This window comes from Orcinus orca, chromosome 16 (genome assembly GCF_937001465.1).
Source record: "Orcinus orca chromosome 16, mOrcOrc1.1, whole genome shotgun sequence".
NCBI classification, from domain to species: domain Eukaryota; kingdom Metazoa; phylum Chordata; class Mammalia; order Artiodactyla; family Delphinidae; genus Orcinus; species Orcinus orca.
Window position 1 is genome coordinate 18,512,463 of NC_064574.1, and position 22,867 is coordinate 18,535,329.

At 45.2% G+C, this 22,867-nt stretch overlaps 1 protein-coding gene across 12 annotated transcripts in view; it reads left to right on the forward strand.

Annotated features, from left to right (window-relative positions):
* PTPRT (protein tyrosine phosphatase receptor type T) overlaps window positions 1-22,867 on the forward strand; it is a 1,087,126-nt gene that overhangs the window by 940,390 nt on the left and 123,869 nt on the right. For all 12 annotated transcript variants that reach the window (XM_049698694.1, XM_049698695.1, XM_012534093.3 and 9 more), the window contains one exon: window positions 22,582-22,727. In XM_049698694.1, the coding sequence (XP_049554651.1) occupies window positions 22,582-22,727 (146 nt within the window). The remainder of the gene's footprint in view (window positions 1-22,581; window positions 22,728-22,867) is intronic.

Genomic DNA, 22,867 nt, shown 5'->3' on the forward strand with positions numbered 1-22,867 from the left:
TGCTCCTGTTCTGCATCTGTGACCTGAGCAAGCCACTTCACTTTTTCTCAGTCTCAGTTTCCTAATTTGTAAAGTGGAGATTAAAAATGCATTCCTCACAGAGACCTTGCAAGGATTCAATGAGGCAACGTTTGGAAAATGCCTAGCACTTAGTAGGTTTTCACCCAAAGTAAAACTGCCTTCTTTTCTGAAATGCATACACCTTTTCACGCCAGAGGCTGTTGGAAATCAAATATCATTGCCTCAATACATTTAAAGAGGAATTTGAAATGATGATATCAAGAGCGACTCGAAAAGCATTTTATGTAATTTGTCAGTCACTTCAAATAAAAATGAAGAAAAATAGGAATAGAAGGAAGCCGTTTAAAGATGATAAGTATCAATTACCAAAAGCTGACAGCAAATATGTTGACAGGTGAAAATAGAACGCATTACCATAAAGGCAAGTCAAAGACGGCTGTCCTCCTGCTACTCTTCAGCCAAAGGGAAGACCTTGTGAGAATTCTGATTCCTGGGCCCCACCCCCAGATCGGCTCAGTTCCTTTGAAAGTGTGGCCTGGGGATCTGAATTTTACACACAACTCAGTTTAATATTTTGGATGCTGACTTCGAGAACAGCTCCTCTGCTGATCCTCACATCAGCCTGATATAACTGTCCCTTTCTCAGTGTCCCACCTTTGTACCTGCAGTGCCCTTTTCCTGGAATGCCTACCCACCTTCCATGCCTGGAAAATTCTAGTATCTTTATTTGTTTTTAATTTTATTGAAGTATAGTTGATTTACAATGTTGTGTTGATTTATTCTGTATAGCAGATGTCTCAGTTGTACATATATATATATATATACATATTCTTTTCCATTGTAGTTTGTCACAGGATACTGAATATAGTTTCCTGTGCTATACAGTAGGACCTTGTTGTTTATCCATCCTATATTAATAGTTTGCCTCTGTGAATCCCAAACTCCCATTCTATCGCTCCCCAGCCCCTCTCCCCCTTGGCAGCCACAAGGCTGTTCTCTATGTCTGTGAGTCTGTTTTTGTTTTGTAGATATGTTGATTTGTATTGTATTTTAGATTCCACATACAAGCGATATCATGTGGTATTTGTCTTTGTCTGACTTACTTCACTTAGTATGATAATCTCTAGGTCCATCCATGTTGCTGCAAACGGCATTATTTCATTCTTTTTGATGACTAATATTCTATTGTTTATATGTACCACATCTTCTTTATTCATTCATCTGTCGATGGACATTTAGGTTGTTTCCATGTCTTGGCTATTGTGAATAGTGCTGCTGTGAACATAGGGGTGCATGTATCTTTTCAAATCATAGTTTGTCTAGGTATGTGCCCAGGAGTGGGATTGCTGGATCATGTGGTAATTCTATTTTTAGTTTTTTGAGGAACCTCCATACTGTTTTCCATAATGGCTGCACTAGTATCTTTATTGTTTTTAATTTTTTTAACGTCTTTACTGGAGTATAATTGCTTTACAATGATGTGTTAGTTTCTGCTGTATAACAAAGTGAATCAGCTATACGTATACATATATCACCATATCCCCTCCCTCTTGCATCTCTCTCCCACCCTCCCTATCCCAGCCCTCTAGGTGGACACAAAGCACTGAGCTGATCTCCCTGTGCTATGCAGCTGCTTCCCACTAGCTATCTATTTTACATTTGGTAGTGTATATATGTCCATGCCACTCTCTCACTTCGTCCCAGCTTACCCTCCCTCCCCATGTCCTCAAGTCCATTCTCTACATCTGTGTCTTTATTCCTGTCCTGCCCCTAGGTTCTTCAGAACCATCTTTTTTTTTTTGGCTGCATTGGGTCTTTGTCGCCATGCACGGGCTTTCTCTAGTTGCAGCAAGTGGAGCTACTCTTCGTTGCCGTGTGCGGGTTCTCATTGCAGTGGCTTCTCTTGTTGCGGAGCATGGGCTCTAGGCATGTGGGCTTCAGTAGTTGCGGTGTGTGGGCTCAGTAGTTGCGGTGTGTGGGCTCAGTAGTTGCGGCGTGTGGGTTCTAGAGCGCAGGCTTAGTAGTTGTGGCGCACGGGCTTAGTTGCTCCACAGATCCCACATGTGGGATCTTCCCAGACCAGGGATGGAACCTGTGTCCCCTGCATTGGCAGGCAGATTCTCAACCACTGTGCCACCAGGGAAGTCCTGAAAGGTGTGTGATTCTAAATGCTTATATTCTGTAAATACATCTGAGCTTTATAAAGAAGTTAAAAGAGTGGGGGAATTCTCTGCTGACGGAGAGGCATGACCTAGTGAAATAGGGTTGGAAAGAGAAGTTTCTATGGACAGTGTTGTGATGTGCTACTCAGATCCCCCTTCAAGAATGGACTTACCCGCCCCCACCCCAGTTGCTAGAACTGCTGCTGGCAGACAACTCTTGGATAACAGCCTCCTTTGGGACTTCCTGATCTTCAGAGCTGCCTCACCCAAGGTCATCCAATAGCTGGTCAACAGCTGACTTTTACAGGGGTGTAAAAATCAGTCCAGTGTCAGAGCTTCCCATGGGGCTGGCTTAAACCATCACTGCAGCTACATCTCCATTCAGCTTCCCCTTCTGCCCACTTTTCCTCCTTTCCCTCCCTTTCCCTCCCTTTCCCCTCCCCTCTCTTCCCCTGCTCTCCCCTTCCCTCCTCTTCCCTTCTCTCCTCTAACCTCCCCTCCCTTCCCTTTCCTGCCCTTCCCTCCTCTTCCCTTCCACAGATGTTGTCTCCAGAAGCTCCTCCTAACATATCCCCTACATGTCAATCTCTGTCTCAGAGTCGAACTTCCAGGAACCCAACCTGTGACACCCCCATTCAATTTGGTCACTGGAGACAAGTTACTCTGAGTATGTATATGCCCCCCGCCTGCCCTTGAACATGCATACTTCATTGCCTACGGACACTTTGTATACAAACTAACTGGGTCACCACTTTGTTAACCACTGATGATAAGTAAACTCTAAAAAGTCCTTCCTTAGGCAGTCATTCATTCATAGGCATTTGCTTCTCACCTGTGCCTTTGCTGGGCAGGAGGGCTGTGAGCATCTAAATACATAGCTCCTGCTTGGGGGAGCTCACGGTGTATCCCAGAAGAGTGTAGTAAGAACCTGTTGCTGAACCAGCCAGAGGAGAGAACTAAGGTCAGAAGTGCCCAGCCACAGTGCCCCCTTAAAAATGCGTCACCAGGGCAGGAACGGATTTAGTTCTGAAAGCACTTGCCTTCAGCAAACTGAGAATGACTCTTGCAGCTAGGGCTGTAGCAAAGATGGGATGCTGAGATGCACAAAGTGGAAAATGCCTAAGTGTTTTGGCAGAGTGCTTTTAATGGGAGGAAGTGCTTTAGTTATAACTTTGCAATGTTGATGATGATGATAATGATTACATCTTGTTTGTATATACAGCTTTATCTCTTCCAAAGTGCTTTCCCACTTATTACCTAGTTGTCTGGTTGGACTTGGAGGTACTTAGCAAGATAGCAGACAGGTTTCTGTGCCGTGTAGGAAAGAGCCCTGGGCACTCGGGCTCCACAGTTTCAGTTAAGTTACTGAACTCCATCTCAACCTCAGTTTCTCATCTGTAAAACGGGGGTAATAATGCCTGCATTTCAGAACAGCCGTGATGTTTAAATGACATATTCTTTCATTCACGAGCACCTATTGAGCAATTCCTTCGTGCTGAGCACTGAGCTAGGTGTTAAGTATTTAAAAAGAAATACCTTTCTCTCAAGGAGCTTAAAAGGTGTCTTGGACATGTTAACAAACAGTTATAAAATAATGTTGTAAATCCATGAAAGAGGAGCAGTGAAGACGTGATAAAGAAAAGGAAGTCACTGATTCAGCTTGGAGGAAAGATACCATGGGCTAAAGGGCCAAAAAGGATGCCTGGTATAGGGCAGAGGCAAGATGTTTTACTGAAGAAATAACACATTCACCCACTTTTCTCCTTGGCCTCATTCTCTTGAAATACACACGCACACACACTCACACACACACATGCATTTTATAACTAGATAGGTGACATGCTAGGAAAAACTTGGAAAGTAAAAACAAAAAGAGGAAGAAAGGACTGGAGTAGGAAGGGGAAGGTTTGAATCCCAGTTCCACTGCTTAGCAGCTGTGAGTCCTGAGCACTCCAGGCCTCAGTTTCCCATCTGTAAAATGGGAATGATAGTGCTCAATTCATGGAATTATCTTAAGAAATTAAAAAATATAAGGTACATGGCATTTTGTTTTCATTTCACTTGCATTTCGTTAGATTGTCATCTATCAAATGGTAGAGCTAAGCTAGAACCTAGCAGTGGTTGGGTGTGTCGGGGGTGGGGGAAGATAGAGTTTTTTAACTTCCAAACGTAAGTTAATGAAGAATTTGCCAAATAGAATGAAGTAGGGCAGTTGTAGATGGTGGTTCTTAAACTTACAAAAATTCTCCTCTGAGCAATTGGGTAGGACACCCCTCCTCCTGGTTTCCATCCCTGCTGATTTCAGTGAGGGATCAGAGTCAGCTAATGATTCTGGCAAAAAAACCACACGGGTAGACAATGTCACTTTAACACAAGAAGATGTTATAGGCCAGTGAGAAGAGAAAAGGCTGAAGTTGAAACTGGAAGGGCTGTCACGATATTTCTAAATATATAGGGGCTGGGGGACAGGCTTGCCCTTTATGATGTGGCTGCCAAAACCTGCCTTAAAAAGAGACGTGGTTCTCCAGATGGGGAAGAGGCTACTCTACTCTGGACAGTCTTTTCGGGAATGTTGCCTCCTTCCTGGGAGCAGAGCTCAGAGGAACTGGAGTATGTTTAAGGAGAGCAGTCGAAGAGGGAGGGGAGCACAGGCCAGAACCTTTAAAGAAAGATTAGAGAACTGATTTCACTGGTCTCAAGTGGTACCTAGACATTTTAAAGTTCCCCAGATTATTCTAATATGAAACTATTGTCGAGAACCACTCGTGTGGGAGAGTTTGAGAATCCAGGGTCCTGGAAGATAGGCATTTGGAAGATAGGCATTTGGAAGATTAGCATGAGGGCTTGGTCTGGCCACCTAACCCAGAACCTCAGATGAGAGTTTGACCCCACGGGATCATCAGATAGACGCACCTCTGGTTAAAATGTTGGCACCTGAGTGTGGAGGGCAGTCTGTAGAAGATAACACGCTGTTTGATGGTACCGCTTCCTCCCTATAGATATCGAGGTAGACAGTCCTTATGCTGTTCATAAGTGTGTAGAAGCCATTTAATAAATGGCGAAAATGCCCCAGGCACACTTAAAAGCAGCGTTTAATTTCTCATAGCAATTACTCCTCATACTGGTGTATGGTGGAGTAGAGACCCCTCAGCCACAGTCAGTCTCCTGAGAAATATTTGTTCATTAGCCTTCTCTTCATGAATGAAACCTCAAGAAGCTCAATACTTCTTATGAAATCTTTTTATCAGAATCAAAGAACATTGGATGAGCTGCTTTCTGGGGCAGTTTTTTTGTTTAAATTTTTATTGAAATATAGTTGATTTACAATGTTCTGTTAGTTTCAGGTGTATAGAAAAGTGATTCAGTTATACATATGCATAAATATATATATTCTTTTTTTACATTCTCTTCCATGGTAGCTTATTACAAGATATTGAGTAGAGTTCCATGTGCTCTACAGTAGGTCCTAGTTGGTTACTTATTTCATATATAGTAGTGTATATATTTTGGTCCCAAACTCCTAATTTATACCATCCCCTCCCCTTTGGTAACTATAAGTTTGTTTTCTATGTCTGTGAGTCTATTTCTGTTTTGTAAGTAAGTTCATTTCTGGAACAGTTTTTCCTTGCAGTGCCTTTGAACCACTATGCAGAACATTCTAAGTGGGAATTATTGGGCATATTACAGCCACCCATGTTTTTTAAGGGGAAAAATTGAAAGGTTAGTGTGGCCAATACCCTGTTTTTACTGGGAGGGTTTAATTTTTTTTTATTGGAGTATAGTTGCTTTACAATATTGTGTTAGTTCATACTGTACAGCAAAGTGAATCAGCTATATGTATACATATATCCCCTCTTTTTTGGATTTCCTTCTCATTTAGGTCACCACAGAGCACTGAGTAGATGGGAGGATTTAATTTTTGTAAAGAGTGAAAATATGGTTTTATTAAGGTTATAAACCAAGTTGAAACCTCAGGATTAAAGAAGGCTTGTTTTGTTTTGGAAAACAGCTTAATGACACTGCACTTTTCTAGAAATGGAGAAAAGCTAAGACTGCCTATACTTTATTTTACTTTTCTCTTGCTTCGCTGTCATTTATTACTTGGACATCTACTGATGAGAGAGAAAACTTCTGGTGAAAAATCTAACCTCAGATATGATGCGGGATTTCGTACATTCTTTTGTCTTATCTTTGCTTTACACAGCAAAACTACCATGAAAATGTGGGATCTAAGGATTTTCCAGGAGATCCATGGCTGATTCAAAGTGTATACATCCTCTAGATTGTTCTGCAGGTGTCTTCCAGCCATCTAGGCTGGGGGCAGTTTGCTCAATAAATCATACTTCTGTAATCTCATCTCCCACTCCTTAAGGGTTTTAAACAGCACTTTGCATTAGCTCTGAATGGTGAGGAAAATACTACTTAAAACCTAGGCCAGCACTGTAGTGGAAGAGCATGGACTGCACTTGGATTGGAATCCTGGACCCTACTACTTTCTAACCTAACTTCTCTGAGCCTCTGTTTCTGCCTCTTATAAAAGCGGGACAATAATACCAAATTTGGAGGGTTGCTGTGGGGATTTACCAGGATTACATAAGAGAATACAATGCATGTACAACATCTGGTTCTGTGTCTGGTACATTGTAGATGCTCGGAACATTGTAGTTATTATTGCATTTTGTTTTCTATTATGTCCACTCATGTTTCTGCCGTTTACAAAGTACTTTCATGTAGATATCTCATGAAATGTTTGCGTCACTCCAGTGAGGAAATGTCATTTTAAGTGTAAGGACATGAAGGCTCACCAAACTGACCAGGGCACAGGCTACCTAAAGAAAGAAATCCATGGAACAGAGAGTTGCCAATTACGGGTGCTGTGTTCTCATCACGGGTTGGGAGGTGGCTGTGACGAGAATTCTGAAGGTTACTTTATAAGGCAGCAAATCTGATAAGAATTACACCCTCTCAGACCTGGTGAGATAAAAGATGAATAAGATCCAGAGTCGGTCCCTACCTGAAGGTGTATAACCATTGCTCCAAATTGTAATGGGAGTGGGCGGGGGGCGGGGGGGAAACCTGTACCAACCACTTCATTCCTTTTAATACACTCACTGTGTAAAAGGGACAAGAGTCAAACAGGAACAGGATCGTTCATCTTTTTACAATTGTATGACTTTTATATTCTGCACTGGAGAAATAAGGACCAAGATTAAAGAGAGGACGGGGTTAGGGCTGTTTTTGTGACTTTTTTTTTTAAATAGGCCTCTTGAGTCTCACTTTTAATTTTACAGAGCAACCTTTTGTCTCTTAACACGTTTTTGTTTAAAATGTCTTATAAATAGGGTTGTGCCATGGAGAGGATTTTATTCAAATTCAGCTATGCCAGGCATAGAGAAATAATTTTATTTAAAAATGTACCCAACGATTATGATATTTAATATGACAACAGGTGTCGGGTTTCATTTTCTGAACAGTGAAGGTTTGAAGGCTTTTTTTCCCCCTTCTTTCTTTAAAAATAAATGTGCAATAGTATTTTAGAATCAGCTTGTGGATGTCTGCAAGAAATCCTACTGGGTTTTGATTGGGCTTGCATTGAATCTGTAAATCAGTTTGGTGAGATCTGTCATCTTAACAATATTGAGCCATCTGGCCCAGGAACATGGTATGTTTCTTCATTTGTGTGGGTCTGCTTTGGTTTCTTTCATCACCCTCTTGTAGTTTTTGGCATGCAGGTCCCATGCATATTTTGGTGGATTTATACCTGAATGTTTCTTCTGTGTGTGTGCTATCATAAATGGTAGTGTTCTTTTTATTTCATATTCAAATTGCTTGTTGTTAGTATATAGGAATGCGACTAGCTTTTGTATATAAAAAATAAATGGACATAGAAACAAACTAAAAAAGACAAGAAAAGAGAGGTCTCGGGTGGAGAAATAGTAACTTACTTCACAAACACAAGGCTGTTGCATGAAAGATGGAGTAGGCTAACCCAGGCCAGATACTTAGCAAAGTACCCAACACATGTTCAAAGTATTAGTTCTTGCCTTCTCATGTTCTGTATTGCTCTAAAAGCCAGATTCTGTTAAGAGGAGGTTATGGGACTTACATTTGTGTGATCGTTAAGATGTTAAGACTTAGTTTTAAGCAGACCTGGGTTTGGGTCTGGCTCTGCCATATACTAGCTATGTAGTCCTGAGCATGTTTCTCCCCTTCTCTGGTCTCCTGTTTCCTACACTGCAATATGAGGATGCTACAAGATAAGGCGGTAGCCTGACTGTGCCAGGGCACACAGTGCCTGGCACCTGGCAAATGCTCAGGGAGCATTAGCTATTCTCGTTGTTTTAGTTGTTAAGTTTACAAGGAGGAAGATGCTGGAGAAGCATGAAGAAGAACTTTCTAACGATGCCTGTCCAACAGTAGAACAGGTTGAATGTGACATAGTGAGCCTCCCGTCACCGGAGGATGGAGCACCCCCTGTATAGGATGCCACAGGGGAAGTCCGGCTTCGCGAGAGTTTTCCCCTGGGTTGAGGGATTACGATAACCGTCATCACCCCCACCTTCGCCCATGGTGGCATTAGAAGCAAGTGGTAGCCATTCTGGGTCTCCCCAGAGTCACCTAAGACACTTGACGCACAGACACAAAGAGCTTGGGGCAGGAGACAGAAACGGTACCCGTGAAAAAAACAAACGCAGACCAGACATACCTTTCCATCAGCTGCGATTCATGACTGCACAGTAAATTCAGTTGCTTTCTTTAGGCTGGTGTTGAGACCCATCATCTCCAGCCCAGTGCCATCCATCCTGGCTTTCCCCAGGAGGACAGACAGACCAGGCGCCTTCCTAGTGTTCACTAATTAATTCATCTCATGCTTGTGATTTTACAGTGCTTAAGTGCTGGAGCATTTCTGTCTAACCTTCTCCCCGCACAGCACCTCACATTGCGTAAAGACCATGAATCTCCATCGCAAACGCCGTCTGTCTTGGGCAGCCCACTGGCTGGCTGATGTCTTGCCGGCACTGCCTCTTACAGCCAGAGTAACACATCCATTCATTTATCCTTGATGACATTTTGACATTCAAATCAATTCATCAGACGTTCCTTATGCAAGACTTCTCCCACGTGGCCAGGCCAGTGTTCCAGGCCACTCTCGATGCATAATGCATGAGACCAGCGCACTGCTCAGTACCGTCTGACGGACGGACACGTCTGCTATTCGAAAACTGTGTGTTCCTAACAGCCCTGGCTCCCCGAGGGTTCCACACCGCTACCTTCAGAGCCATTTTCTTCTATGCTTGCAGCTGGCTGAGCTCGGAGGAGACTGTGCAGTTCAAGGAGAGATGTTGTAGTTCAGAAACATACATGCAACAGTGCTGTGGGCGGTTGGGAGGGTAAGGGTGTGCCAACCCCCTGCCTTACTCCAGGATTTAGCATAGCCTGAATTCCACTAATTCAGGTGGAAGATGGAACTGTGACAAAGCTGACATCTTGAATTTCATTACCCTGCTGCTACTTAAAAATAATGATCGTAAAGACATTCTGATAACAATAATGAATATCAAAGAAGAAAGGAAAATTATCCTTAATACCTTCAATCTAACACATCAGCTTAGATATACTTTCTCCTAGTGATAATCACAATGTAGATACAGTTTTAATTTCCAGGGTTTTTTTTTTAACATAATGTGATCCAGTTAGCACTTTTCTATGTTGTTATATAGTAATCATTTTAAATGACAGTCCATCATTTTAATAGCTGTATAATATTCCATCCAGGGGACACACCATAATTTACTGAACCGGGCCCCCATAGTTAGACAGTCATGAGGCTGTAACTGATCGTTTGCTGTCCAAGAGAAGAAACAGAGCAGGCTGTGGGAGCACGCAGGGCTCTGCAGGCTGAGGAATGGGGGCCTCAAATCCCACCTGGTCCCTTTACCCGTTTCACGAGTTTAGGCTTAACCCTTGGGGCCTCGGATTCCTAATTTATAAAAGAAAAGAAATAATCACCACTTTATAGTGTTGCTGTGAGGATTACAGAAGGTAATCTTTGAAGGTACCTAATACATGGTAGTATTTACTAACTGGTAAACTATTACGGTCCTATGTATATAGCAGTGGTTCTCAATCAGGCACAGGGCAGTTCTGCCCACCCCCCACCCCTGGGACACTGGGCAGTGTCTGGAGACATTTTTTTTTTTTTTTGCGGTACGCGGGCCTCTCACTGTTGTGGTCTCTCCCATTGAGGAGCACAGGCTCTGGACGTGCAGGCTCAGAGGCCATGGCTCACGGGCCCAGCCGCTCCGCAGCATGTGGGATCTTACCGGACCGGGCCAAGTGCTGAACTAGGTGCTAGAGGAAATATATGAACTAATATGCATTATGCAAATTGTTATAATGAGGGGCGAGGAGAGTGAGCAGGCCAACGACTAGGATATAAAACAGAAGTGAGGTATGTCCTATAGGGAGAGGTCAGAAAATGCCTCCTGGAACAAGTGGTGTTTGAGATGGAACTTGAAGGATTTGTGATTATCTGTTAATACATTAATTCAACAAGTGTGTACTGAGTACATGCTTGTGCCCAAAACTGTGCAAGGCCCTATGTGTGCGAGGCCCTATCTGTGCAAGGCCTTATGTGTGCAAGGCCCTATGTGTGCAAGGCCCTATGTGTGCAAGGCCCTATCTGTGTAAGGCCCTATCTGCACAAGGTGAACAAGGCTGGCATGCACCTTGCCCCTGCGGTTACAGTCTAGCAGGGGAGATAACCATGGAGGCTGACCATCTGGCAAGCAGGAGTGATTTCTGGATGGGGAGTAAAGGTCTGGGGTGGGCTGGGGGTAAAAGAGAGAGCACCCCTGGGAGCCCTGGGTTGAGATCTGAGAAGAGGTGCGAGTACAGGGGTGTGAAATGCAGAAGGAGGTTGGCTGAGTTGGGGAAGGAACACAGAGCCTCGGTGATCAGGAGAGACTGCTTGGAAGAGGTTGCTTGGGATAAAGTTTGGAAGGTGATAGCCATCAGTTCATCCATGCACAGGCTAGATGTGAAAAGCAGGCAGACCATCGACCGGTGTCCAAGAGGGCATAAGAAATAAGAGGCAGAGTTCAGCTCAGCCTCAGCTCAGAGACTAATCCTCATATAGGGACCTAGAAGGGGCTGCCTGAAGAGGTGATGAGCCCTTGTCTCTGGAGTTGGACAGTCACGGGGATGGAGAGGGGGACATCCACCTGCTGGGGGTGTTGCAAGGGGTCTCCCAGCTGGAGTGGGAGAATGACTTTCCAGCCCAGAGAATCCAAGATTCTGTAACTTGTAATGGCCTGAAACTGAGGGTCAAAGAGTGACTGGGAGAAAAGTATCTGTCCGAGTATCTGGCTTGGTTTATGGTCGAATAAGCACAAGGTATGGATGGATCAAAAGGGGCAGAGAAAGAAAAAGTATTCATTAGTTACCTTGGTTCCCTGGAGTGCTCATCTCAGGGAGCAGATCAGACACCAAGTTAAAATTAAAATAAAGCATGGGGGTTCCCTGGTGGCACAGTGGTTGAGAGTCCGCCTGCCGATGCAGGGGACGTGGGTTCGTGCCCCGGTACAGGAAGATCCCACATGCCTCGGAGCGGCTGGGCCCGTGAGCCATGGCCGCTGAGCCTGCACGTCTGGAGCCTGTGCTCCGCAACGGGAGAGGCCACAACAGTGAGAGGCCCGCGTACCGCAAAAAAAGAAAAAAAGAAAAAAAGCAAGGAAGAAGGAATGCAGATGGCCAGTATGAAGAAGGGGGAGAAAAAGAAATAGCATTTGCTGAGTGTCTGTTATAGGCCAAAGACCATGCTAGGGAATTAACACATTATTTCTAATCATCCTAGTAACTCTGTGAAATAGGGCTTATCAAATACTTTTCTACGCATGAGTCTCGTAGAGACAGAGCCACAGTCATGATCACACAGCTGGTTAGAACCAGGTTAGCCTGGGGCCAAGGTCCGTGATATTTCCGCAACGCTAAGAGCAGAGGGCATTTTGTCTAGCCCAGGGTTTCAGAGCCCAGTGGTCTGAAAGCATTCAGGGAAGTTCCCACTGGCTGTGCCATAGATTCTGTCCTCATGTTCCTTTGAAGCATTTATTTCCTTCCCATTGCCTAGTATTTAACAAACACTTATATGGAGCTCGTTTGGGAGCTGACAGATCCTATTGTAAGTACTTTAATATTTATAAGTCAGCATCTACTGCAAATGGTTGTTGTGAGAATTCACAATAATTATGCCTATTTAACAGATGAGGAAACTGAGTTACAAAAGAGGCTAAGTAATTGTCCAAGGCTACATAGCCAGTAAACTGTGGAGCCGGGATTTGGACTCAGGCAGTCTTGTTCCAGAGCTGATGCAGTTCCCACTAGGCTCTTCTTGAGGATCTAAGGGGTAGTGTGGCCATGTACCCAGCAGCAGGAGGGCCTTGCCTCTGTCTTAGGTCCTCTGCTATGCAGATTCCCCTGCCCTGCTCCAGAGGATCGTCAGACTGGGTCTGACTCTGTCCTTAGTGGAAAGAGAGCCCACCCAGGCAAGGAAGACAGAAAGGCAGCCACAGGCCGCGAGAGAAGCAGAGGCAGGTAGAGGCACAGACATGGAGAGCAAGACAGCAGAGAGATGGAGGTGTCAAGAGGTGGTGGCCAAGGTCCCTTGACCTTTTGAATTGTGATAAGATGTGGTACTACTGCTTCTGTAACTTTGCCATTCTGGTGGAAGCATAGAGAAGCCCCAAGGTAGGGTGATAGGGGTAGGAGAGGAAGGACCCACCAGTTATCTTCCAGGATTGGTACCCAACAGAGGTAATGAGCAGACAGGATGTGTAATGCGTAAAGGATGTGAATGGATACAGATGTCAGCTTTCTGGCTGCATGTATGTGCTTATACGTGTCACTGTGTGTTTGCCTGGAGAGGCAAGGAGCCAGCTGAGAAAGCTTTGGGACAAGGGTGTACATGTGTGGGTCCTTGACTTAGCGTGACGTAACAGGGAATCTTAAAGAACATTCAGAGGCCTGACTGCCTGAGTTTGAATCCCAGCTCTCTCTTTTTTTTTTAATTAATTAATTTATTTATTTTTGGCTGTGCTGGGTCTTCGTTGCTGCATGCGGGCTTTCTCTAGTTGCAGCGAGCAGGGGGCTACTCTTCGTTGCAGTGCGCAGGCTTCTCATTGCAGTGGCTTCTCTTGTTGTGGAGCACAGGCTCTAGGCATGCCGGCTACAGTAGTTGTGGCTCGCAGGCTCTAGAGTGCAGGCTCAGTAGTTGTGGCGCACGGGCTTAGTTGCTCTGCGGCATGTGGGATCTTCCCGGACCAGGGCTTGAACCCGTGTCCCCTGCATTGGCAGGTGGATTCTCAACCACTGCACCACGAGGGAAGCCCCCAGCTCTATCTCTTAAAGCATGTGTGGCTTTCAGTGAGTTACTTCAACTCTGCCTCATTCTTTTGTCTACAAAATGGGGTTAGTAATACTATCAATCTCCTAGAGTTATTAAGAGAATTCAAGAAGTTAATACACTGTGTTTGTGATAGCCTTAAATAGTGCCTGGAAAGGATTAAGTGCTATATGCATGTTTATTAAATAAATACAGTAAATTTAGGATTTATTGTTTCATGGTCAATGTATTCATTTCGTAGGACTGCCATAACAAGGTGATGGTTTAAAACAACTAAATGTATTCTGTCACAGTCCTGGAGGCTGGAAGTCTGAAATCAAGGTGTCAGTGGGGGTCAGGCTCCCTTTGAGGCTCTGAGTAGAATCCTTCTTGCCTCTCCGTAGTTGCTGGTGATGGCTGTAAAATCCTCAGCATTCCCTGGCTTGCAGCTGCCTCACTCCATTCTCCTCCTCTGTCCTTACACAGCCCTCTCCCCGTGCGTCTCTGTCCAAATTCCCCTCTCCTTGTAAGACCACCAGTCCTACTGGATTAGGGCCACCTTAACTGGATTGCATCTGTAAAGACCCTCTTTCCAAGCCTGCATTGGCCACCAATTTTGCTTCTAGAAAACTTGAGAACAGTTGTGGGTTTTCCCTTTTTTCTCCATATTATAAATATTTTAGTAGGATTTTGGGAGAAGTTTTAGAAACTGCTATCTTATTAAGGAAACACTTCATAATTTTTTGTATTTTTCTAAAATTGTATCTCCTTTTTAACTTGAGGTTGCTGAGAATGGATATGAGTGAACAAGACGAATGGTAATGACTTTTTTCCTGTCATATTAGTAAAATATTTCTAAAGTAAAATATCTAATTCTGTAAAGAGGCAATAAAAGTTTTGAGATTATTTAAAAAAAAAAAGACCCTATTTCCAAATAAGGTCACATTCACAGGTACCAGAGGTTAGGACTTCAGTATATCTTTTAGGGGAACACAGTTCAACCGGTAACAGTCATTTAAAAAGCATCAGTTCTGGGCTTCCCTGGTGGTGCAGTGGTTGAGAGTCTGCCTGCTGATGCAGGGGACACGGGTTCATGCCCCAGTCCAGGAAGATCCCACATGCCGCAGAGCGGCTGGGCCCGTGAGCCATGGCCGCTGGGCCTGCGCGTCCGGAGCCTGTGCTCCGCAACGGGAGAGGCCACAACGGTGAGAGGCCCGTGTACCACAAAAAAAAAAAAAGCATCAGTTCTTGCTGTGGTTCTCAGATGCCAGCTCCCCCCTATATTGAAGTCAATACCAGAAAGTGGAAACGGTGTGTCCCTGGTAACTCGGTGAGGTATTTGGAGACCTGGGGTTGGCACCCAGCTGTCCTACCTCCTGGTGCTGGTCCTCCACCGTGATAGGGACTCTTCAATAATTCAGATCAGCTGAAGAGTGGGTTCTCCGCAAGGGGGCTATCACCCTTCAGCATGCATTAGGATTGCCTGGAGTGCTTATTACGCATCTGGAGTTTCTGATTCGTGGGTCAGGGGTGGGGCTGGAGAAACTGCATTTCTAGTATGTTCCCAGGTGAAGCCGATACTGCTGGTCCAGAGACTACTTGGAGAAATCAGTGTTCTACATCGGTGGTGCTTAAGCTTGGTGGCACATTACGACCACCTGGAGCGCTTCTAAAAACCCAAATGCCCAGGCTGCACCCTAGACCAATTAAATTAGAATCTCATCAGTAATTTTTTTTTTTTTTTTTTTTGGCGGTACGCGGGACTCTCACTGTTGTGGCCTCTCCCGTTGCGGAGCACAGGCTCCGGATGCGCAGCCTCAGCGGCCGTGGCTCACGGGACCAGCCGCTCCGCGGCATGTGGGATCTTCCCTGACCGGGGCACGAACCCGTGTCCCCTGCAACGGCAGGCAGATTCTCAACCACTGCGCCACCAGGGAAGCCTTCATCAGTAATTTTTAAAGCTCCCCAAATGATTTGTGCAGCCAAGGTTGAGAAGCACGGCTGTAGAATACATCAAAGAACGTTTTTAGAGAAAAGCCATTCTTCAGGGTATCTATTTTAGAGGATTCATGTTTAATAAATAATGAAGCTGTTTAAATCAACATGGCTGTTTCCTATATTTAAAAGATAACCAGAGAGGGCTTCCCTGGTGGCGCAGTGGTTGAGAGTCCGCCTGCAGATGCAGGGGACACGGGTTCGTGCCCCGGTTCGGGAAGATCTCACATGCCACAGAGCGGCTGGGCCCGTGAACCATGACCGCTGAGCCTGCGCATCCAGAGCCTGTGCTCTGCAACGGGAGAGGCCACGGCAGTGAGAGGCCCGCGTACCGCAAAAAAAAAAAAAAGATAACCAGAGAGCATTTACTGAGTGCTTACTGTGTACCACGCACTGGGGAAAATGCTTTGGTAACTACACACCATTTAATCTTCACAAACACTTTCCTTTCCCTGGAAGCACTGCTGGTACCTGCAATTCTATAGACAGGAGGAAACTGACATGCAAAGGCATGTGTAACTTGCAAGAACTCACACAGCTAGTCTGAGATAGAGCCCGGTTTTGATGCCAGGCTGTCTGGCACCAAAGTTGATGTTAACTGCTGTGCCATCCTGCCTCCTGAAGGAAGAGAAAGTGGTGTGTTCTCCTTTTAATCCTGCACTTTTCCGTATCCTTGTTTACACTATCAACTCTGCTGTGCGGTAGCCCAGCCTCTGCCTCAACTACAGTTATTCTGAGTTAGTAGAGTTTGGATTAATGAGGTTTTGCTGCATTCATAAGGGGCTAGAATTGTTACCATGGACTGAACTTGCACTTCTGGTTTTATCCCAGAAGGAGAGGTAGAGGAAAGTTGGAAACAGGTATCCTGAGCTGGCAGGCAGAAAGCAAGGTTAGGGTCCTGTGGCTTCCACTGAAATGCTGCATGACTTGTCTAAGCTCCTCCTCTGTCTGGCCTCAGTTTCTTTTACAAAATAAGAGAATGGTGCAGTTCCCTTCCAGTTTCTGATGTATAAATTTAATTAGAGATTCAATCACGTCAGCATAGAAGTGTCTGTCCGGGCTTCAAAGAGCACAGTGCCGGCTTAATAGGAGTAGAGTTTCAGCTGTGTTTTCTTTGTCTACCTCCTGTGGACTGAGATATCTCTCTGGCTCCAGGGTTCCACCCTTCGTGTTTTCCCAGGAAAGTCTGTCCAGAGATGCCAGTGGAGGATGGGTCAGTGAAAACCCTATGGAGAAAGGAAAGAGTGCCTGGTCAGTGTCTCCCCTGGAAAGTGGGCATATGGCTCTTCACATCCAGGGAAGAGCCCTATGGAACCAACACTCTCCCTCAATTGTCCGGGTCTCCTGTTCTCCACCCACATATTCAAGGGTTTTGCAGGGTCCAGATGCTGGAATCCCTACCACCTCTTTCCTAGGTAGTTTCTGAGTCTCTCCGTGAACTCCTCCAATAATGGAGGGCCCATTACTTCCAAAAGCCTAAACAGAGCAGGGGTCATGTCTGGCTTTTCACATCATGGTCTCCTGCTGTCTAACAGCCACTTCTGTCTAACCACCAACAAAGTAGGTGCTCATTAAATATTTTTCCAACCAATTAATGTGCAAAGAGAAATAAACTACTAACTTTAGGGAGGAGACAAAGACTTCTAAGAGTAGGGGGCCTTTGAGTTGGCCCCTTAAAGGTGAAGAGAAGGTTGCCAAAGAAGAAAACGTGGGAAGGGCAGTTCGGCACTAGGCACTTCCACAAGAGACCCAAGCAGTTCCACTTGGCTAGAAGTTTCTTCCTTGTGTCAAGCCAATGTGGTGGTTCTAATTCTGACCCCTGGGACCACACAGAGCCAGATGTCACGTGTGTGAAGAGAGCATTCCAGAATGTTCCCTCTCCATGAGAAACATCCCTGTTTCAGACACTCTTCCTTCTCCTCTCGTAGCATGATTCCAGAACCTTTCACAGCCCTTACAGTCCTCTCCGTGGAGCCATTCCACCTGCCACCCTCCCTTATCAAGAGTGGTGCTCAGGATGAACCACAGAAGTCATGGTCCATCGTGGGCACATCCCTGGCCACCTACCCTCGCTCAGCTCACCAGCAAAAGTCAGGGGACCCTCCGAGTGATGTGTTAGAAGGCAGAATACCACCAGCCACATCACATTGTCCCAACCTGTCAGAAGCAGGGAACTTCGGATTGCTACGTCTTAAAACATTCTTCAGCTCTAGAGATGACCCAGCAGAGGAATAGATAGGCTTGTACAATGCTCTCTTTTTAACAGCTCTTGGTACCCCCTGCTGGTGAAATTGTGTGACCCAGTTGGCAGGAATCTCAGGACAACTGCAGGAAAAAATTCCAAGTTTGGGAAGTCACAAGTGCTTGAGTCTTGAGGGATCTGAGGACAGCATGAGTTATGCGACCATCCCATATATCATGTGACTACCTTATATGAGGTTTTTTAAAAAAACATTCTATAGCTATGGCTATTCTGTGGACTCTGAGGGAAAAAAAAGTCTCTGACTTCTGTGAACATTCCATCAATTCTTCAAACACCCCAGGAAGGAAATGCTAAGTTGTTAGACAAAAATAATTCATTAACTAGAAGTATTTCAGGCCACAAACTAGTTTCATGCAGCTTTTTCTTCCTCTTTCCTTGCATATATCTTTTTTTTAAGTGGTTATAATTTGTACTCAGAGTAGAATGACAGTCTTTTCTACACTTCAGATTGTAGACTTTTAAACATAAATTTGCACAACAAATTTATTGAGCTCTGGCTGTGTGCCAGACACTCAGCAAGAAATTGGAGTAGGTACAGGAAGTCAAAAGAGGTTCACCCAAGAGGTTCTTGCCTTCCTGGGTAGGAGGGTTGAATCACCGCAATTGGATTAGTCAAGTGCTTAGCTGACATGGCAACGAGGCCCTCCTTGATCTCCTGACAGGGTTCAAACCAGCGATTTGCCAGTGTCTGTGTTCTATGAAGGTCAAGATCATGTCCAGTGTTTGACGCTATGAACTTCTTACATCCAGCAGAGACTGGCACGTGTAGGTGCTAAGTAAATTTGTGTTCAATGGGAGAGTCAGCCCGGAAGAGAAAACCACACATCTATTTAGGGAGCAAGAGGAAACCTCAGAGAAGATGTGACATTTTTAATTAATTTATTTATTTTTTGCGGTACGCGGGCCTCTCACTGCTGTGGCCTCTCCCGTTGCGGAGCACAGGCTCCGGATGCGCAGACTCAGCGGCCATGGCTCACGGGCCCAGCTGCTCCGCGGCATGTGGGATCTTCCTGGACCGGGGCACGAACCCGCGTCCCCTGCATTGGCAGGCGGACTCTCAACCACTGCGCCACCAGGGAAGCCCAAGATGTGACATTTGAATGCCACTGAGCCTCGAAGGATGAAGAGGAGGTGGCCCGGGGAGAAGAATGGGGGCACACTGAGGAGTAGGGAGTACTGAGGAATGGTTAGAACAGGAAGATGAGGTAGTTGGTGTTTCCTAAAAGGAGACACGTGTGGAAAATAAGGCTGAGTTGAAGCCTGGAGCCATAGGTCTTGTATGCCCCACTCCCAAGTTTGGGACGTCCCCCTCTCTTCAGGAAAAAGAGGGAAGGGGATCAACTAAACTCTATGACTATAGGAATAAATACGATTTTTCCTAAATTACTAAGAGGGTTTTTAGTGATTAAATTTTGAATTAAGATCCCAAAAGTATGGTTTTGTGTTTTATTTCCTTCTACATCCCTTCCATTTCCATTTCGTAGCTGAAACACCTGTCTACATACTTTAAAATTTTATATAGCATCATCATCACTATGAAAACATAGTGTCAACCATGGGTGAAAAAGTAAGGATGTAAAAACCTGAGCTTTTTACCACTCCGTTGTCCAGTTTTTAAATATCTATGTTTTAGAGAGGCTCCATTAAAATTTTTTTTTTATCCAGGGGTTCAGAGCTACCCAAACATTTCTGTAAAATGCCGTTTTTCATAGATGCAGCAAGACCTTTTTTTTTTTTATTCCTTTGGAAACCAGTGATTTGTGCCTAAGACAACTCTTTCCGTATTATCTTACCCTGAATAGAATGAGATTGGTTGGGAGTTCTGCCCTAAGGAAATATCAAAGCCTCCAGTACATGCTCATTTATAGTTTGAAAGTTAATTTTCTTATCGGATTTCCCTTTATTTCCTGCTGGGGCGGTGTGAGCAGAACTCAGATGGAGGCAGAGGGTCTGCTGTATATCTTTTCAAATTTATGATTAAGAAGGTCACATATACATTTTTTTAAAATAAATTTATTTATTTATTTTTGGCTGTGTTGGGTCTTCGTTGCTGTGCACGGGCTTTCTCTAGTTGTGGCGAGCAGGGGCTGCTCTTCGTTGTGGTGTGCGGGCTTCTCATTGCGGTGGCTTCTCTTGTTGCGGAGCACGGGCTCTAGAGCGCAGGCCCAGTAGTTGTGGCGCGCGGGCTTAGTTGTTCCGTGGCACGTGGGATCCACGCGGACCAGGACGCGAACCTGTGTCCCCTGCATTGGCAGGCAGTTTCTTAACCACTGCACCACCAGGGAAGCTCCACCCATACATTTTGAAACACACTCCTTTTTGATAATAAATGAAGAATAAAACGTTGAAATGTCATCAGTAGCAGAATTACTCGTTTTTCTTTCATTTGCGTTCCCCCTGCCTGCTGGCCGATTGCCTGCCAATGGTGAGAAAAGGCCCAAGTGACCGAATGCTTCATTTCTTGTTGTTTTTCTGTCTGCCTGGAATAGTTTCACTAGTGGAGCAGCATGCCTGTGGCCACAGCATTTTAACCAAAAGATGCACTTCTATTCCTGAGCGCCCTTCTTTCCCCAGGTAAATTAAAAAAAAAAAAGAAAAACAAAAAAGAAGAGGAATTGCATTTTAGGCTGCATTTGTCTTCAAACAGACAAAAGCTCTTCTCTTCCTGGATCCAGATTCATTCTCCACGCTTCTCTACTCTGCTATCTGCTTACAGAGCAAGATCTAAATGGATGCCATGCCTTTGGCTTCCAGTTGGGTTCAGCTAATGTGAGCCACTCTAGGAGGTCAGGTGGGGGAGGGAGGATGTAGTCAGGGAGTCTGTGCCTCTGGTTCCCTCCCTGTGGGGGCCATCCAGGACTGGCTGGATCCCTTGGGAGAAGTTCACTGCTTCTATACAGGTGTTCTACTCTTCACAACGCCTTTTGGGTTCTGGTTGCTGCCTCCTCTGCTTGTCCCCCTGGACCCACAGGTGATGAACAGCTCTCCTATCACTGTATTATACCTCGGGTTCCCCTTACACCCTTCTCACTTGGTCAGTAGTCCTTTTATACATTTTCTCTCCTCACTTGAGTGTGCCACCTGCCATTCTTCTGTGCGGTCTACAGCTAGATTAACTCCATGTGAAGGAAAATACCATCAAACTAGAAGTGATCCTAGATGAAAGCCTCTAGAATACTTCTGAGTCTAGGTTTACCCTCCTCTGACAGGAGGATCATTACCTCTTGAAACTGCCTGTTTCATTATCAGATGGGCTCACCTTTGGATATTTCCTAGGTGGTGCTGAATTTGACCTCTCTGGGACATCACGGAAACATGTCCTTTCCGTGTTGAAATAGGAGAGACCAAGATTGGATTGGAAGCCAAGTCCTGTGAAAAAATGGAGCAAGGGACCTGGGAGAATATACCCTCCAGATATTTAATGTGCAACCCATAGCCTTGCACATGATAGGAACAAAATTACTATATTTAGATACATAAATGTTGGGTAAACTCAGAGGGACCAGGTTGTTTATTTAGAAATATTTGGAAAACTGTCATATGCAAGTGGGGTTAGTCATATTTTTATATCTCTGGCAATAAATCTGAGACCCAGTAGTTGACATTTAAAGGGAGTAGATTTCAAATCCATACAAAGAACTTTTCAACCCTCAGCCTCCCAGTGAGCTGCCAAAGTCTCCATCACTTGCTATAATCCAGGGGGGATGGGATTCCACAGCGGGACTGTTGGAGAGAGGATTCCAGCAGCGGATTGCAGTTGGACAAGTTGATGACACAAAAACAAGAGTAGCAGCTGCCACGTGTTAAACATTCACTGTGTGCCAGGCACTGTGCTCCGAACACATTATCTCACTTAATCCTCACTTAATCCCTATGAGGTTGGCCTGTTAAGTTCAGAACTTACTGAGGTTAAGGAGCTTGCCGTGTATCATGCAGCCACAGGCTATGGAGGTAGGATATGGACCCAGGTCTGTCTGATGCCAAAGCTGATGGTTTCAACCTCCAGTGGTTGGTGTCAGAATCACCTGGGGAACTTGGTGGCCAGAGGTCTAGTGCCTGTCCTACTTGTATGAATCTAGGATCTGTATGCTTTTTCAGCTCTCAGAGTGATTCTAATTTACACGAGTTTGAGCATCACTGCTATACCTTGTCGTCGTCATCATCGTCGTCGTCATCATCATCATTCCAAATGCCCATCTGGTTCTGAGGGTCACTATGGGAATAACTGTGCATCAAGTTCTGCTTTAACCTTTATCCTTTTGAGATATAAGACTAACTCACCTTCACCCTTACCCCCTGCCCACACCAGCCCCTACTTCCATCTACCTTTGTTTGGTGGGCTATTTCATGAGCGCAATCCCTGAGAAAGGCCAGACTCCATTGTGAATCTCATTCAGAGCCATGGGAACAGAAAGGTCCCCCTGCCTCTTCTTCCCTTTCAAGGGAGAGTAAGGAAAGTGTTGTGCAAATCTCATTATTTCCCATTTTAAGCTCAAGTAAAGAACACACCCATTGCTGAGGATGAGGCAGGATAAATGTCATATTTCTGAGCAAATGGAGGCCTTTAGCAGTTTCAGGAAGACTTAGGTTTATTCCACCTTGACCTTGGAAGACCTGTCTTGACTCTGTTTCTGGAAAATGGACCAGGTTTGGGGGTTGAGGATGATGGATGGGGAAAAAGAACAGTCTGATCTTCCGGTGCTTGGATGCAACTGTCACCATCTGACTGTGATTTTATTCCCCTTGCACATGTCCCAAAGGAAGCTGGCCAAGAAGCAGAAGGAGACACAGAGTGGAGCGCAGAGGGAGATGGGGCCCGTGGCCTCGGCCGACAAACCCGCCACCAAGCTCAGCACCGGCCGCAACGACGAAGGCTTCTCTAGCTCACAGGACGTTAACGGATTCAGTAAGTTGAGCCAACTAAGGGGAAGGGGACGTCCGTACCAGCTTGACCCTGGTACCTCTGCTGTTGACCCCTCACAGTGTCAGGTGCTATAGGACATGGAGTCCGGATGCTTCCCTGGGGTGGTCCAGGATGAAGGTGCT